The sequence below is a fragment of the Chrysemys picta genome, chromosome 2 (genome assembly GCF_011386835.1).
Source record: "Chrysemys picta bellii isolate R12L10 chromosome 2, ASM1138683v2, whole genome shotgun sequence".
NCBI lineage: Eukaryota > Metazoa > Chordata > Testudines > Emydidae > Chrysemys > Chrysemys picta.
This window is the reverse complement of record NC_088792.1, coordinates 187,883,825-187,898,140: the sequence shown is the minus strand read 5'-3', so window position 1 is coordinate 187,898,140 and position 14,316 is coordinate 187,883,825. Positions and strand designations below refer to the sequence as shown.

Below are 14,316 nucleotides of genomic sequence, written 5' to 3'. Positions count from 1 at the left end.
ACGACAGGAAGCGGTAGTCTCGCCATCTTGCTTGTGGGCTTCCCTTCAAAGGGGAAAAGGAGAGCTGGAGCGTACCAACTCCCTAAAACGGCAGAGGGTAATAGGCTGTACCAATTCACCCCAAAAAGGGTGTGTGGGAAACATTGATATATTACCAGCCCCCACAAAGGGGAGGCAAGGAGGTGTCAAAAGCCCCGCCGTTTGCCTTGGTGCTGGAGATTGCTATGCCAGGCAGGGAGGGGCCCAGCCCTGGGGAGCGGTGCCAGGGTGACTGATGCATGCCAGGGACATCAAGCCTCACACTTCAGGGCAGGAGCCAATGCTGGCTGCCACTAGCCTCCGGACAAGGCGTCTCCAGGGCCAGGCGATGCCATTAGTGTCATGCCCACTTCGGGGTGCCCTGCACCTTTCTCTGAAGCAGCTGCTGCTGGCTGCCGCCAGAGACAGGCTCCTGGCCCAGCTGGGCCCCTGGCTTGAGAGCAGGGCACCGTGCACGTCCTCACTTCCTGCGAGGCTGGCTCCCGCTTCGATACAGCAGCCAACCTGTCCTGCTGCGGTCAAGCCTTAATGGGTAGAAAATTCACAGCAATGAGGGATCATTGCCAAATGGGATCCGTCCGGATGTGCCGAGCTTACCCTCCCACAGAACTGTTCCGCTGAGCCAGCCTTTTGCAGATGTGATGATGTACTAGAAAAATCACTCACCAAGTCTCTGCCACAGCCAAGTTTAGGGACATCAAAAACTGCTCTTAGCAGGCGGTTTTGGTCAAGGACAAGACATGAGTCATTGGTCAAGGACACTAGTTTGACGGTACTCTAACCATGACAAGAATGTAATTACCACACTTCCTATGTCAATTCTCAAATTATGTGCTTTCACATAACTCAGACTAGAAGCCATATGAGATACTATCATGGTTAGTATAAGAGCCAAAAACAACGAAATAGTCATCATCATCATGGTGCAATAAGCAGAAGACTAACTGGATGAATCCAAAACCAGTACAGGCATTATATCAACGAGTATGGTCAGGAATCCTGTGGATTAGAAGGACAGTCTTTACATTACCAAAATTCCCAAATTAATGAAGGCTGAACACAACCAGTCAAATCCAGCCTTAAAATTGGACACAGTAGGATGCAAAGAGCACACCCACTCTCCCTTTCCTCCCGTTCTAGTCTCATATTGAACCAAGTCCTGAACCAGAGAAAGCTACACCAGTAGAGAACAATCTGAATTATCTTGCTGGTTTTTTTAATAAGCAAAAAAGAGGGCCTTATCCATAATTAAATCACAGATTACTTTATTGGTCATTGACCTTGCATTGAAAACCATGAGCCCCAGGATAAACTTCTTAGTAGCTGATGTCCTCATCTACAAAAAGTTATAAAACCCTATGTGAAAATCGTGGGGCACGTACAGATTTCAACCAGCTGGATTGCAGATGAATATCAGTCTCCTCCCTTGTCTCCCAGTGCTCATCGCAACAGCAATCAAGAAGCCCACATACCCAAAACAAATCCTTCCACAGAACTCCCTCATGCCCAGCTCCTGACAGAGTTGCTCCACTTTCTTGGACATCATCAAAGTGTACTTGTTAGCAAACAACATAAATTCTGCTGCAAAACCCACTGGTTTCTGCTTCATTCTAGTCCTAAATTCTGCATGAGCGCTAAGTAAATTAAAACAGTGAGGATTTTACTGAATGGAATGTGAAAATGTTAATGGCAATGAATAATACAACCAGTCTACTATTGTGTGTATTATATATTTTAATAGTAAATTCAATTTATGTTATGCTACTCCAAAATTTTCAGTTTTAGCAGCAGACATTAAGGTGACTTGAACTTCAGGAATGGAGGGGGTTTAAACTCCTAGTTTCTCATGTTAGCTGTAACAAGCTACCTCACTGCCTCATGCCCCAATATCTGTGATTACACAAAGGATAGATAAACACCCTGGGTAGATATTTTTATTAAAATGATCAGCAATTAAATTATTAGCAATGTTGACATATAAATTGACATCACTAGGTTTCAGAGTTAACACAATCATTGCTATACCTAGGACAGTCCACATCTGTCTTAGAGCTATTATTTCATTTTGTCTCTCTGCACACTCACACAGATATCACTACATTAGTTTACATTAGGTTCATAGAAGGTTATCTTTGCAACCATTAGAGCTAGAAGCATATTTTTAAAAAACGTAGATTTTGGAGCACAGTTCTAAAATAGCGGATGGATTCTGAATCAGATTCCATTGCCACAAGACTGTGTGTAGCTGCTCACAGAGAACTAAAAACATTCTAACAACATCTTCTGCTATTCCTCTCCCCATAGAATTCAGTTTCAGAAGCAGGGAGGAGGAAGATGACATCATTTAGGAAGGCTGCACAGAAAGCCAAAGACAATGAGGTAGAGACTGGCAGATACTGTCACTTGCCACTCTATGTGTCAGTTCCTGCTGAAGTGTCCATAGACTCTGATAGAGGGTGGACCTGGCAGAGATGACTGGCAGTGCTCACAGTCATGTGAGTGTACTCAGCTGCTGCCAACTGAAATTTACCCAGGAAGAATATATACTATAATGCATTAGCTATGTGGGGTTGGAGTCAGGCAGAGAAAGGACAGCTGTGGGACTTTGTATTAAGGATTACATCATTTAATTGTGTATCCGTTTGTGTGCTGCAGAGATCTGGAAGTAGCTGTATAATGGGATTTTGTGTTTAAGCTATTGCCACTGCCAGAAGTGGTAAAACACAATTACATTAAGATCAGTGTCACGAAGAAAGCAATAGAAACTACCAGGTAATTTATTTAGTAATATAATCAGTTTTCGTTTAAAGAATGTCGGTGAAAGAGATTTGTTCTGGGTAACTTTACTTACTTCAGCAGAAAGGAGAGTCTGTAGAAATTCTGCAGGTTTACTTCACTGAATACAAAAGATTATTTTAAAAACAATGAAATTTAAAAAAATACATTTTTTATTATTTTGATTTGCATTGTGGTGCTCCAGCTTTTAGCGGTCATGTTTTCAAACTTTTCTCTGTAGCTGTGAGGGCTAGAAACTTACTTTAATTTTTCACATAATCAAGTGATTTGAGGAGCTGGGGCTTTAAGAAAAATACCAATTAGTGCAAGTCTCGTGATAAAATCATGAGGGTTGGCGACACAGCAGATGATACTAGTCCAAAATTAAAATAGCCATATCCTTGACAAGTTTACCTTTAACACACTGGAGTGGTCATCTGAAAGATTATGTTTAGTGTTAAAGCATTTGGTTTGCTAGAAGGTATTCACTTGGCCACTGGCTGCCCAAGGGTGGCTGGTAGACTTATTCATCCAGCTGTTTGTCATGTGCATCACTGGACAAAGAGGAGTATGGATGCCAGGTGGAGCAACAAGACTGGCCCAAACAGCACTGTCAGAGCAGGAATAAGTGCTCCCCAAACCAAGGTTAGTATCAAGGGGAGCCTTCTACCCTGCACAAACTGCCCCTAAATATTTTTAATTTGTTGACATGAATATTATTTAAGTGCTCAATGTGCTAACAAAAGAGAGAGAGACAGTCCTTGCTCCAGGGTTATAGTCAGGCAACAGTTTAGACATATAATAATTCAGATGATGGCTGATATTGTATACTATTGCTCATAGTATTTATTTGACGTTTTAAAAACTTTTCCTTTATTGGTATTTAGCATATATCTCAGTGTCTCATCTATCTGTCTATCACAAACAGAAAGCAAAGAAGTTGTTTACTATCTCAGTATATCTCTCTCCATTCTGCTACTAATTTACCTCAAAATATTTTCAAGTAGCCCCACAATAAGTGACTTTGATCCAGCAAATAATTTATGCACAAGCTTAACTTTATGTACTTTGAGTTGCCCCAGTCAGTATTTCTTCAATTCTTGTGGAGCTCTTTATACACCAGTATGAAGTGGTTGTAAGGCACTGCCAAATCAGAAAGGGGAAGCATTTTGCACCCACTTTGCTCTTGTGTAAATGACTCCTCAAAGTGCAGGGGAACAGTGAACTGGACCATTGTGGGTATATGTCTACACTGCAATCAGGAGGTGCAATTGCAGCACATGTATAGGGTTACCATATTTCCACAAGCAAAAAAGAGGACATTGAGGGGGAGGAGCCCCGCTCTAGCCCCACCCCTGCCCCACCCCCATCCACACCCTCCCACTTCCCACCCCGATTGCCCCCCTCAGAACTCCCAACCCCACCCCCCGCTCCTTATCCCCTGACTGCCCCCTCCTGAGACCCCTGCCACTAACTGCCCCCTAGGATCCCACCCCCTATTTAAGCCGCCCTGCTTCTTGTCCCCTGACTGCCGCCTCCTGAGAACCCCCTACGAACCTACCTGTCCCCTGACTGCCTCGACTCTTATCCACACCCCCACCCCATATTCACCCCCCCGCCCCCAGACAGACCCCCAGGGACTCCCATGCCCTATCCAACTGCTCCCCGCCCCCTGACAGGACCTCCAGAACTCCTGACCCATCCAACCCCCTCTGCTACCTGCCTGCCTCAACCCCCTCCACACCCCTGCCCCCCTGACAGCCCCCCCAGAACCCCAGACCCATCTAACCCCTGCTCCCTGTCCCTGACTGTCCCAACCCCTCTCCACATCCCTGCCTCCCTGACAGCCCCTCCAGAACCCCTGACCTATCTAACCCCCCACTCTCTGTCCCTAACTGTCCCAACCCCTCTCCACACCCCTGCCCCCTGACAGTCCCCCCAGACCCATCTAACCCCCCCATCTCCCTGTCCCTGACTGTCCCAACCCCTCTCCACACCTCTGCCCTCCTGACAGCCCCCCCAGAACCCCAGGCCCATCTAACCCTCCCTGTCCCTGTCCCACCCCCTCTCCACACCCCTGCCCCCTGACAGCCCCCCGCCAAACTCCCGACCCATCCAACCCCCCGCCCTGTCCCCTGACCAGGGCCGGCTTTAAAGAGCCCAGGAATCGGGCTGCAGTCCTGCTGAGGTTGCGGGGCCTGGGGCCGGGCCGGAGGTGCTCGGCCGGCGCCGGGCTGGCGCGCTCGGACGGAACCAGGGCCGCCGCCCTGGGGCCGGAGCTGCTGGGGCCGCTGGGCGCCGCTCAGCCAGGGCCATGCCTCCCCGGAGCTCTCCTCCTTGTGCGCCGCCCCAGCTTACCTGCTGCTGCCTCCCACCTGCCCCTGCTTCTTTTCAGACTTCCCACGAAGATCTGATTCGCGGCAAGCAGGGGAGAGGGAGGAGCAGGTGGGCGGAGCATTCAGGGGAGTGGAGGAGCGGGAAGACAACTGCAGGGCCGGACAGTGTGGTAAGGCAGCAGGGGATGGGGGGAGCGGAAAGGGGCTTTGGGTGCCCAGCGGCGCTTGGCTGTCGCTTTTCTGTCTATAAATAGCCGACCGGGGGGAAATCCCGGACATTTTTAGATTTTTAAAAATCCCCCCCCCGGACGGCTATTTATAGACCGAAAAGCCGGACATGTCCGGGGACATCCGGACATATGGTAGCCCTACACATGTAGGCATACTGGAGCTAGCTTTGATCAAGATAGCTCGCTAAAATAGTAGTGTAGCTGCAGCAGCACAGGCATCAGAATGGGACCATAGGTACGTACTCCTGGGACCATAAGTATGTACTTGGGCCGCTAGCTTGTTACATGCCTGGATTCTGGATAATCCCTGCATGGATGTGCAAGAGGGGAAATCCACAAGGAATGTCCCCTTACCCCTTGTGCTTCTGGCATGGACTGGTCAGAATCCTGGTGAGGATTACAGGCTCTGATTCTTTTTAGCATACTTCTCAATCTGCTAGGATCCAAATCTAGATGTAATGTGTGATAGAGACCTGAAATGAGGGACACACAGACAACTTAAAATGACTTTTTAAAATAATCTGTCTTCCTGATCCTTTATTACTGAGATAAATAATTTTCAAAAATAAAAGTGAGGGGCTGCCAAATTGTGTGGAATGGAAGTAACTTTGGGACTAAAATGAGTGATGACTCTGGAAATGAGGGACAATTCAGAGTTATACCTCTTAGCACCTCTTAGTACAGATACGAGGCCTGATGGGGTCTGCTCTGTCATGGCCTAATCCTGTACTCATTGAAGTCACTGGAATGATTCCCATTGAGTTCACTGATGGCTGGATCAGGCCCTCATGCCAGTGTAAACCCAGAGTAACTCCACTGACTTGAAGTTAGTAACTCTGGATTTACATTGTGTAGTTAAGGGAAGTATGTAGCTACACTAAGTACAGATTTACAAATGAGGGTTTAAATTATCCCTACTGTCACGGGGTAGGTACACCCCATCACAGGGTATCAGATTGCAGGGGGTTATCCAAGTGGATATTTGACAGCCCAAGTTGCCTGGGTGTATGTTGTGGCCCTAAAGCGCAGGGCAGTATTGCCCAATGGCCAGAATCAGTAAGGCTGTCTTTCTGTGGCAAAGTTCACCCCTCTGGGCATCGGCTGCCCCCGATGGCAGGACAACCAGGGTAGGGGGACCCGGGCCCACCCTTCTCCACTGGGTCCTGATCCACGGCCCTAGGGAACCGGCACTTCTATTATCAGTTTTGGTCACCCATTAATACAGTTCTGTTCGCTGGGTCACTTCATAGCCTCATGGCTTCTGCTGTCTCTCCGCTGCTTCGGCGGCGGGTGTGTTGGAGTCTCAACCCAACTGGCTTCTGTGTCCTAGAGCTCTGGCAGCCTCCCAGCTGGAGCCTTCAACACACATCTGCTCTCATCGGTGGCCAGACAAGACTCAGCTGAACTACTCCCTTTTATACTTTGGTTCTAGTTAGAGCATGCCCAGCAGAGGTGAAGGGGTGTGGCTTCCCCAGCCCGCAGCTTGTGGGTAACCCCTGCTGGACCGGTGCGGGATAGGTACACCTACTGAATGGTATTTTTACAAAAATATTCTTTTCTTATATTCAAGGGCGTATTTCTCTTCATCCTTTTCGCAGGTCATGGCAAAGCAAGAGCAGCCTGGTCTTTTGATCCTTGAAATAGGAGGTGTATGTGGTGTGCTGGAAGGCCATGTGGAGCTCTTGAAGAAACACTTTCACCTTATCACCATGAACGAATTTCTTAAAAACAAAGAAAGATTGAGTGAAAAGATCAAATCTGTTTTCATATATGCGGACAGACCAGTTGTTGACCGGGAGCTCCTCCAGAGCCTACCTCACTTAAAGGTGATTGCAAACTCTGGGGTAGGAGTGAATCACTTGGACTTAAAATTGATTTCGAGCTTTGGAGTTAAAGTGACCAATACTCCACATGCTGTTTCTGACTCTACAGCAGACATTGGGATGGCCTTGATGCTGGCATCTGCCAGAAGGCTAGTGGAAGGTAACTTTTTAAATTCTTTTGCTGCTATTTCCATAAATCATGTCAGCTACATTTCTGGCATATTTTATTTTTATTCTGCCACAGATTATCTGGTTGAAATAATGTTTAAGAATCTTTACAGGAAGGAAAGCTGCAAAGATTCAGTTTTTCAAGTGGTCCTGCTTTTTCTATATTGTTTTTGATATTCTGAGCCCAATCCAGCTTCTACTGAAGGCAATGGCAACAGAATTAAGGCGTCTGTCTAAATTAGGTGCTTAAAACTGCCTATGATTTGATTTATGTACAGTACAAGGCTTACTGTTTGGACTAGAATTTGCACTCTAATTCTCCACTGCCTGCACCTTATGTAGTTATTTACAACTATGCAAAGTGCAAGCAAATTAAAATTCTTCACTCATTAATACCCTCTTTGCATCAATGTAAAAGACTACACAAGGGTGCAAGCCAGTGGACATCAGGCCTTAGGTCTCCATCACCAGAGAAGATGATTTGCTATGAAATCCACTGAATAACTTTGCTTTGCTACAGCAAATAACTCAAATTAATAAACCCTGTTCCCAGAATAATGTTAGAATGCTGATGATGCTAACTGTGTTGCCTTTGTTAGCTTGTGCTCTAAGGGGCAACTTCTTTCGGCACAGTGCATAGCTGAAGCAGCAAACTGTGCCCTAGTGGAGGATATTACAAACAGGGAAGAATTCATCCACCAAGAATCCATTTCTCACTCAGCATTTTTTATTCTTAGGTTGTCAGATTGCAGTTTCTCCACAGACTGAGCGTTTTGCTGCTGACTGGCTGGGAGATGAAGTCACTGGAGCTACTCTCGGTATCATCGGCATGGGCAGCATTGGGTATAAGGTGGCCAAGAGGGCCAAAGCTTTTGAAATGAAAATTCTGTACCACAACAGGAACCAGAGGTGAAAGTGCATGTGATGCGAACTAGAGCAGATTATATTTTTGATTCTTTTAAAAGTTATACATAGATCTTTTTGTTACAAAACCTCCCCAAAGAACCTCTTTCCCAGTTTATGCCAAATCCTCCTTGCCTCATTCCAGTGAGAATTCCCTTCATTGTCAGGGGTCAGAATTTTCAAATTTGGCTGCCACAAGTTAGGTGCCTAAATCCATATTTAGATACTTAAATGAGCGCTCTGATTTTCAAATGTCCTGAGCAACCACAGTTCCAGTTGATTTCAGAGGGAGCTGTGAGTAGTCAGCACTTTTGAAAATCAGGTCACTTATTTATTTACATGCTTACATATGAATTTAAGTGCCTAACTTTTGGCAGCCAAGTTTGAAAATTTTGGCCAAGAACAATGGAACAGGTTAGTATCATATATTCAACATGATTTTTAAGCACTATTTAAATATCTATATCAGGAGAGAAAGGGTCAGCAATACATAGTTCCTTTACAAAGTGGGTTCCCCTCACTTCCACCCCCACCCATTCTGGTGGGGGTTGCCCCAATTTTGTTAAAAGAAAAGAAAACTTGCAAACTTCCTTGCTGTTTTTATGGATAAATAAACTTTCATTGTTACTCCCATGTTGCAGCAGCAGAAATGAGCAAAATGCATGTCAGAACCAGAAAATGTGATATAAAAGGTAACATTGAAATTCTTTGAGCTATAGCAGTCTTCAACTCCAGAGGCTAATGTTCTCGTCTGCAGTGACCTCTCAAATTGTCTTCGTTCAGTGTCTGTTTTACCACCTGTAATGAATCCTAGACCATAAAAAGACCTCATGGTTGAACTGCACACAGGCAGCATCAGAAAGAACTGAAGAGTTTCAGCTCCATGAACACAGCACTTCCATTTCAGCTAAAGGAGGATCTTCACAAGCTGTAGAGTTTAAACCTTCTAATCAGCCACTAGAATCATAGAAACATAGGGCTTGAAGGGACCTCAAGGGATCATCTAGTATTCTACTCCAGCCCCCTGCACTAAAGCAGGTTCAAGTAGACGTAGAGGGTGATAATCCCGTCTATTTGAGAAGTTCTGACTTTCCATTCAGAGAAGGCAGTGTCACATACACATGCTAGCCAGTATATATTGCATATCACTTGTATATTGTGTACCCTGCAGCTATTTCCAATCTGTGTGCCAAATCCTGAACTCCTTACTCAGCGTGTACTTACACAGACAAAATTCCCATTAACAAGGCCCATGTATAAACTGAGTAAGGAGCTCCGTTTTTTGCCTTATAGCTGGGTAATGAGAGAGAAAATGATTGATGGTCACAGCATAGTTCAAATAATTCTTGATGTTAAACTATATAAATTAAAAGTATGTTTATTTGTGTGTCACTTAATTGAGTTTTGAGCACACCCCTTTAACATGGTAAGTTCTTATAGCACCACTGAACAGTTCTAATCGTTTCAAGAAATGGCTCATCTGCTATCCTCTCACATGGCATTATACACTCTCCCTTAAGAGGCCACGTAAGTCCTCATGAGAACATGTTCATGAACAAAGCATATTTTCCACTAACAAACACAGAAGGGGTCACTGATCTGCTTCTATTCCTGTTTTTTCACTGAAATTCTACTCGGAAATAAGTATAATCAATATAGTAACATGCTTAGTAGTGCTCTCAATGAAATGTCATTTCTTTTCATTCCTCTCTCAACGCCCCTAGGATTAATGTATTCTCCTCTCTCACTCCCACTCCCCACCAGAGTCCTCACTGAAGGCCAATCCAAATAGGATTGTAGGAGTCACCCAGTTCTTTTTATGCCACTGTTCCCTATTTTATATTTCTGTAACAGCAGAGGCAGTGGTTCATAGCAACTATGCACTCTTTCCATCCTCCATGGGGGTGGAGTAGTAGCAGCAGCAGCAAGTGGTTTTCTTTTTTACCAATAAAAGATAATTCTGGTCTTTTTGCCTCAGAAAAGAAGAGGAGGAACAGGCTGTTGGTGCCCGCTACTGTGAAAAGATGGAAGACTTGCTCCAGCAATCTGACTTTGTGATACTGGTCGTGAACCTGACACCTCAGACACACAAATTAATTGGGAAACGGGAGTTAGAGCTGATGAAACCCACTGCTACTCTCATTAACATCAGCAGAGGTAGGGTGTTATGGAAGCACTGGTTGCGATTTTATAGTTAAGTTAAGGTGGAGTTGAATGTTGTCTATTTGCATCAAGAAGCTCTCTCAGCCCAGGTCTGTGACTTCCTCCATGTTTTGTTCAGGATACAGGATAGCTGGCACTTAACTAATAATAAATAATGAATTCTAGACCAAATGCTGATTGGTGCTGAACATCCACAGCTCCCCTTGACCTCTTATCACAGGGTTGGCTGCCTCCTGAGCACTCCTTCATGGCCAGACACCACCCGCAATACCCTGCTTCTGTTTCCTGCCCTTCAGGTCCCCTGAAGGACTGCACACAGGCTTCTCTCTGAGTTACCATCACCCCTGCCTGGGGCCAGTTTAATCACACAAATAGTGTGTATGGAACCTTAGGGTCCCATATACAGTCCATCACCATACAAGAGTCCATATTTAGCTTTGGTGTCTTTTCTAACAGCCAGAGCTCTTCTTCTGTCCCAGTATGCTCTCACAACCCACCTTCCAGCTCTTCCTAGCTAGAGCTCAGCCTTCTGTCACTGGCCTTTAGGCCCAAACCCCATCCAGGTTTCCTCACAAGAGCTTCGAGCTCCCTTGCTTCTAGCCTCCAAACTTCCATAGTGTTAGAGTTTTCCCCTGCAGCAATCTTTCTCACTCTCTCCACTTTCCTGAACTTCCTCTCTTTGCAGCTTCCTACTGCTCTTTATAAAAGACTGAGCTCAATCTTTTGTAAAGAGCCTCTGGTGGGCAAACAGTGTAATTGCAGCGTCTCCCCAGCAGAATCTATTATTTTGTGGAGGGAAAAAATCTGCGGGGGACATAAATTCTGTGCTTATGTTTCTTTTGTTAAAAAGTGGGGGTCCTGGCTCTCCCAGTTTTAAAAGTGGAGGGCCATGGTCCCTTCGCTCCCCCAGTTCCAGTGACTCATCTGTCTGCCATCAGGCTCCATCAAGGCTGTCAATGCTGCACAGATGGGCTACAGCATTTCTTTTAGTAATCAGGATTAGCTGGCCTCAGGCCTCCAGGCCTTAAGGGGCAACCCATGCTGTTATGCCTCTCAACTAGGGTTGCCAATTTTGGTTGGACATATTCCTGAAGGTTTCAACACAAGACATAATATTTTATTAAAGATTAATTTTTAATTCCTGAAGACTCCAGGACAATCCTGAAGGGTTGGCAACCCTACTCTCAACAGGAGTTGTGGGGGCTCAGTGAGTGTCCAGCACCTCTGATTTTAACTCAGGGTTATTTCATCTAAGGAAAATGTACAAATATCTTCATGATGAACTGAACGCCAGGGCAGCCCACTGCCCACTGAGAGTGTTATCTAGTACAGTAGAATTTCTGTACTAAATTGTGTCATTATAATTTGTATTACAGTAACGTGTAGCGCCCTAACTGAGGCTGGAGCCCCTTTGGTACCACATAAATTCATAAGAGAGTGACTCCTTCGCTCTCACAGCTTCTGTGCAAGAGCCGCAGGGAAAAGGGACTGTGGGATGCAGAGAAGAAAACCCGGAGAGTTTAGACTGGGTCAGGGAAAGGTGCCTTCAGCACCTTTGGTTGGGGCAATTGGGGAGATGTAGAGTATGGCAGATCCCATGTGTGGAGAACTCTGATTCTCTTACATGGGCTTAGCGCCATGCACATGAGCTCCCTGTGCCACTCTGTGGCAAAAGGGCTAATGTGGTCCTAGAGACATAAACGGGAAGCTCCAGGAGGAGTAGAGAGGTTACTTTATCTCTGTATTGACGCAACCGCTGCTGGAATACTGTGTCCAGTTCTAGTATCCACAATTCAAGAAGGAAGTTGATAAATTGGAGAGTTTTCAGAGAAGAGCCACGATAATGATTAAAGGATTAGAAAACATGCCTTAGAATGGTAGACTCAAGTAGCTCAAACTGTTTACCTTAACAAAGAGAAGGTTAAGAGGTGGCTTGATTACACTCTATAAATACCTACATGAGGGAAAAAAATTGATAATGAGCTCTTCAAACTAGCAGAGAATGGAATGGCTGGAAGTGAAGCTAGACAAATTCAGACTTGGAAATAAGGTGAAAAATTTTAACAATGAGGGTAATTAACCAATGGAACAACTTACCAAGGATTGTGCTGGCAATTTTAAAATCACATTTGGATGTTTTTCTAAAAGATCCACTCTATTTCAAACAGGAATTAATTCAGGGATGTACTATGGCCAGTATTATGTGGGAGGTCAGACCAGATGATCCCTGTGGTCCCTTCTGGTCTTCAAAGCTATATAAATCTGTAAGAGACAGTTCCTGTCCCCAAGAGATTTCAGTCTCAGTAGACAACTAGGTAAAGTAGTGAAGAAGATATAGAGGCGCAGAGAGGTAAAGTGACTCACCTAAGGTCACAGAGTAGGTCAATGGCATAACCAGGAATAGAACCAAGTCTCCCGAATCCCAATCCAGTGCTCTGTCCACTGGACCATGCTGTCTTGCTAATAACAAAAAAATTCATTCTTTGCTTTGTTTGGTTAACCATTACTAGAAGGCAGCCTTGTTTTTATAATGAGATATAAATCCAATAGTATTTTAAATTGCATTATGAGACCTTTCCTCTCAGTTAAAGATATTGAATTTACCTGGAGATTAGTTTTCCTCTGTACCAATAAGACACTATCATTTTACTGCAGGTGCAGTAGTTGATCATGATGCATTGGTGGAAGCTCTCCAAAATGGGATTATTAAGACTGCAGCTTTGGATGTGACATACCCTGAACCTCTGCCAAGGTAGAAAACTGTTTTCTATTTATCAGAAATTGTTTGCATTACAAATTAATACTGGAAAACATTCTTAAATTCTTCAGCATCTCTTCAAAATTCTGGGAATATGTTAAACACGATCTTCAAATCCAAATCACATTTTACATAGGTGTTTGCATATTTTTGTGGGAGAGATGTGTTCTGGTTTACTGGGTACAAGACTAGGTGCCAGGAACTCCTGAGTTCCAATCCTAGTTCTGTTCCTGACTCTCTCAAGGGCCATGGGCCAGTTGCTTATGTCCAAATTTTTAAAGTCTGTGTGCATGCACATTAGAAAGAGCAAAAATATGCTTGCAATGTCAATATCTGTCATCTACAAATTCCTGTAAGCTGCTTGAGGTCAAATCTTCAGGCTGTTATGCGCAAGCAACTGACAAATTAGCCCCTTATTCTCATGTATTGCAGCTCTGTAGCAGGCTGACTGACATGAAGACCCATGCAGGAGAAGTGGTGGGCAGTTTTGCTCCCCGCTGCTCTGTGCAACCCTCCGTGCATCATGGTACCCCTTCCACACTTGCAAGACTTTTCCAGAGTTACTGCTACCCTAGGGCTTGGCCCTTTTCTGTTAGAGTGAACATGGCAGTAGCAATGTAAAATTCACCTCTAATTATTCTGTCCTTTCTTTTTCTTGCAGAGATCATCCATTATTAAAATTAAAGAACATTATCATAACTCCTCACATTGGAACTGCTACAGTCCAAGCCACCCGTATGATGACAGAAGAAGCAGTAACAAATATACAGGCTGTTCTCAATGGTCTCCCCATTCCTAGTGAAGTGATCCCTCAGTGACATGTCAGAGAACATAAATACACAGTGTCATGTCTGTGAAAGGACTTTATTCTACTGAATCATACAGTAACTTTGCAGTGCAATGGTTAATAATGACAAGTGAACATGTTCCTACACTGCTGTCACATTTATGCTGCCGCCCCTAGTGGCTATTTTGTATAATTGCATTCCAGTCATGTGATAATTTGACTAATAAAGTCAGTTGTTCAAAAGCTCTTAGCTGAGCAGTTGCAGATAAGTCTCTGACGTTTGCAATCTACTCTTTCACCAAATACACACTGCATACTTATCCTAACAATTACT

General features: G+C 44.7%; 2 protein-coding genes across 3 annotated transcripts in view; one reads left to right on the top strand and one right to left on the bottom strand.

The window, feature by feature from the left end:
- The window catches only part of LOC135981658 (uncharacterized), a 70,483-nt gene that overhangs the window by 30,470 nt on the left and 25,697 nt on the right, over positions 1-14,316 (bottom strand). The window lies entirely within an intron of this gene.
- Positions 36-14,232, top strand: LOC101953556 (probable 2-ketogluconate reductase). Of its 2 annotated transcripts, none has more exons than XM_005281430.4 (6): positions 36-3,459; positions 6,979-7,363; positions 8,109-8,280; positions 10,253-10,431; positions 13,093-13,189; positions 13,857-14,232. In XM_005281430.4, exons 1-6 carry the CDS (start codon positions 3,262-3,264, stop codon positions 14,011-14,013), a joined length of 1,188 nt encoding a protein of 395 aa, XP_005281487.2. In that variant the 5' UTR covers positions 36-3,261; the 3' UTR covers positions 14,014-14,232. The 2 variants fall into 2 exon arrangements, with proteins under 2 accessions (XP_005281487.2, XP_005281488.2); XM_005281431.5 differs by having other exon boundaries at positions 2,426-2,811.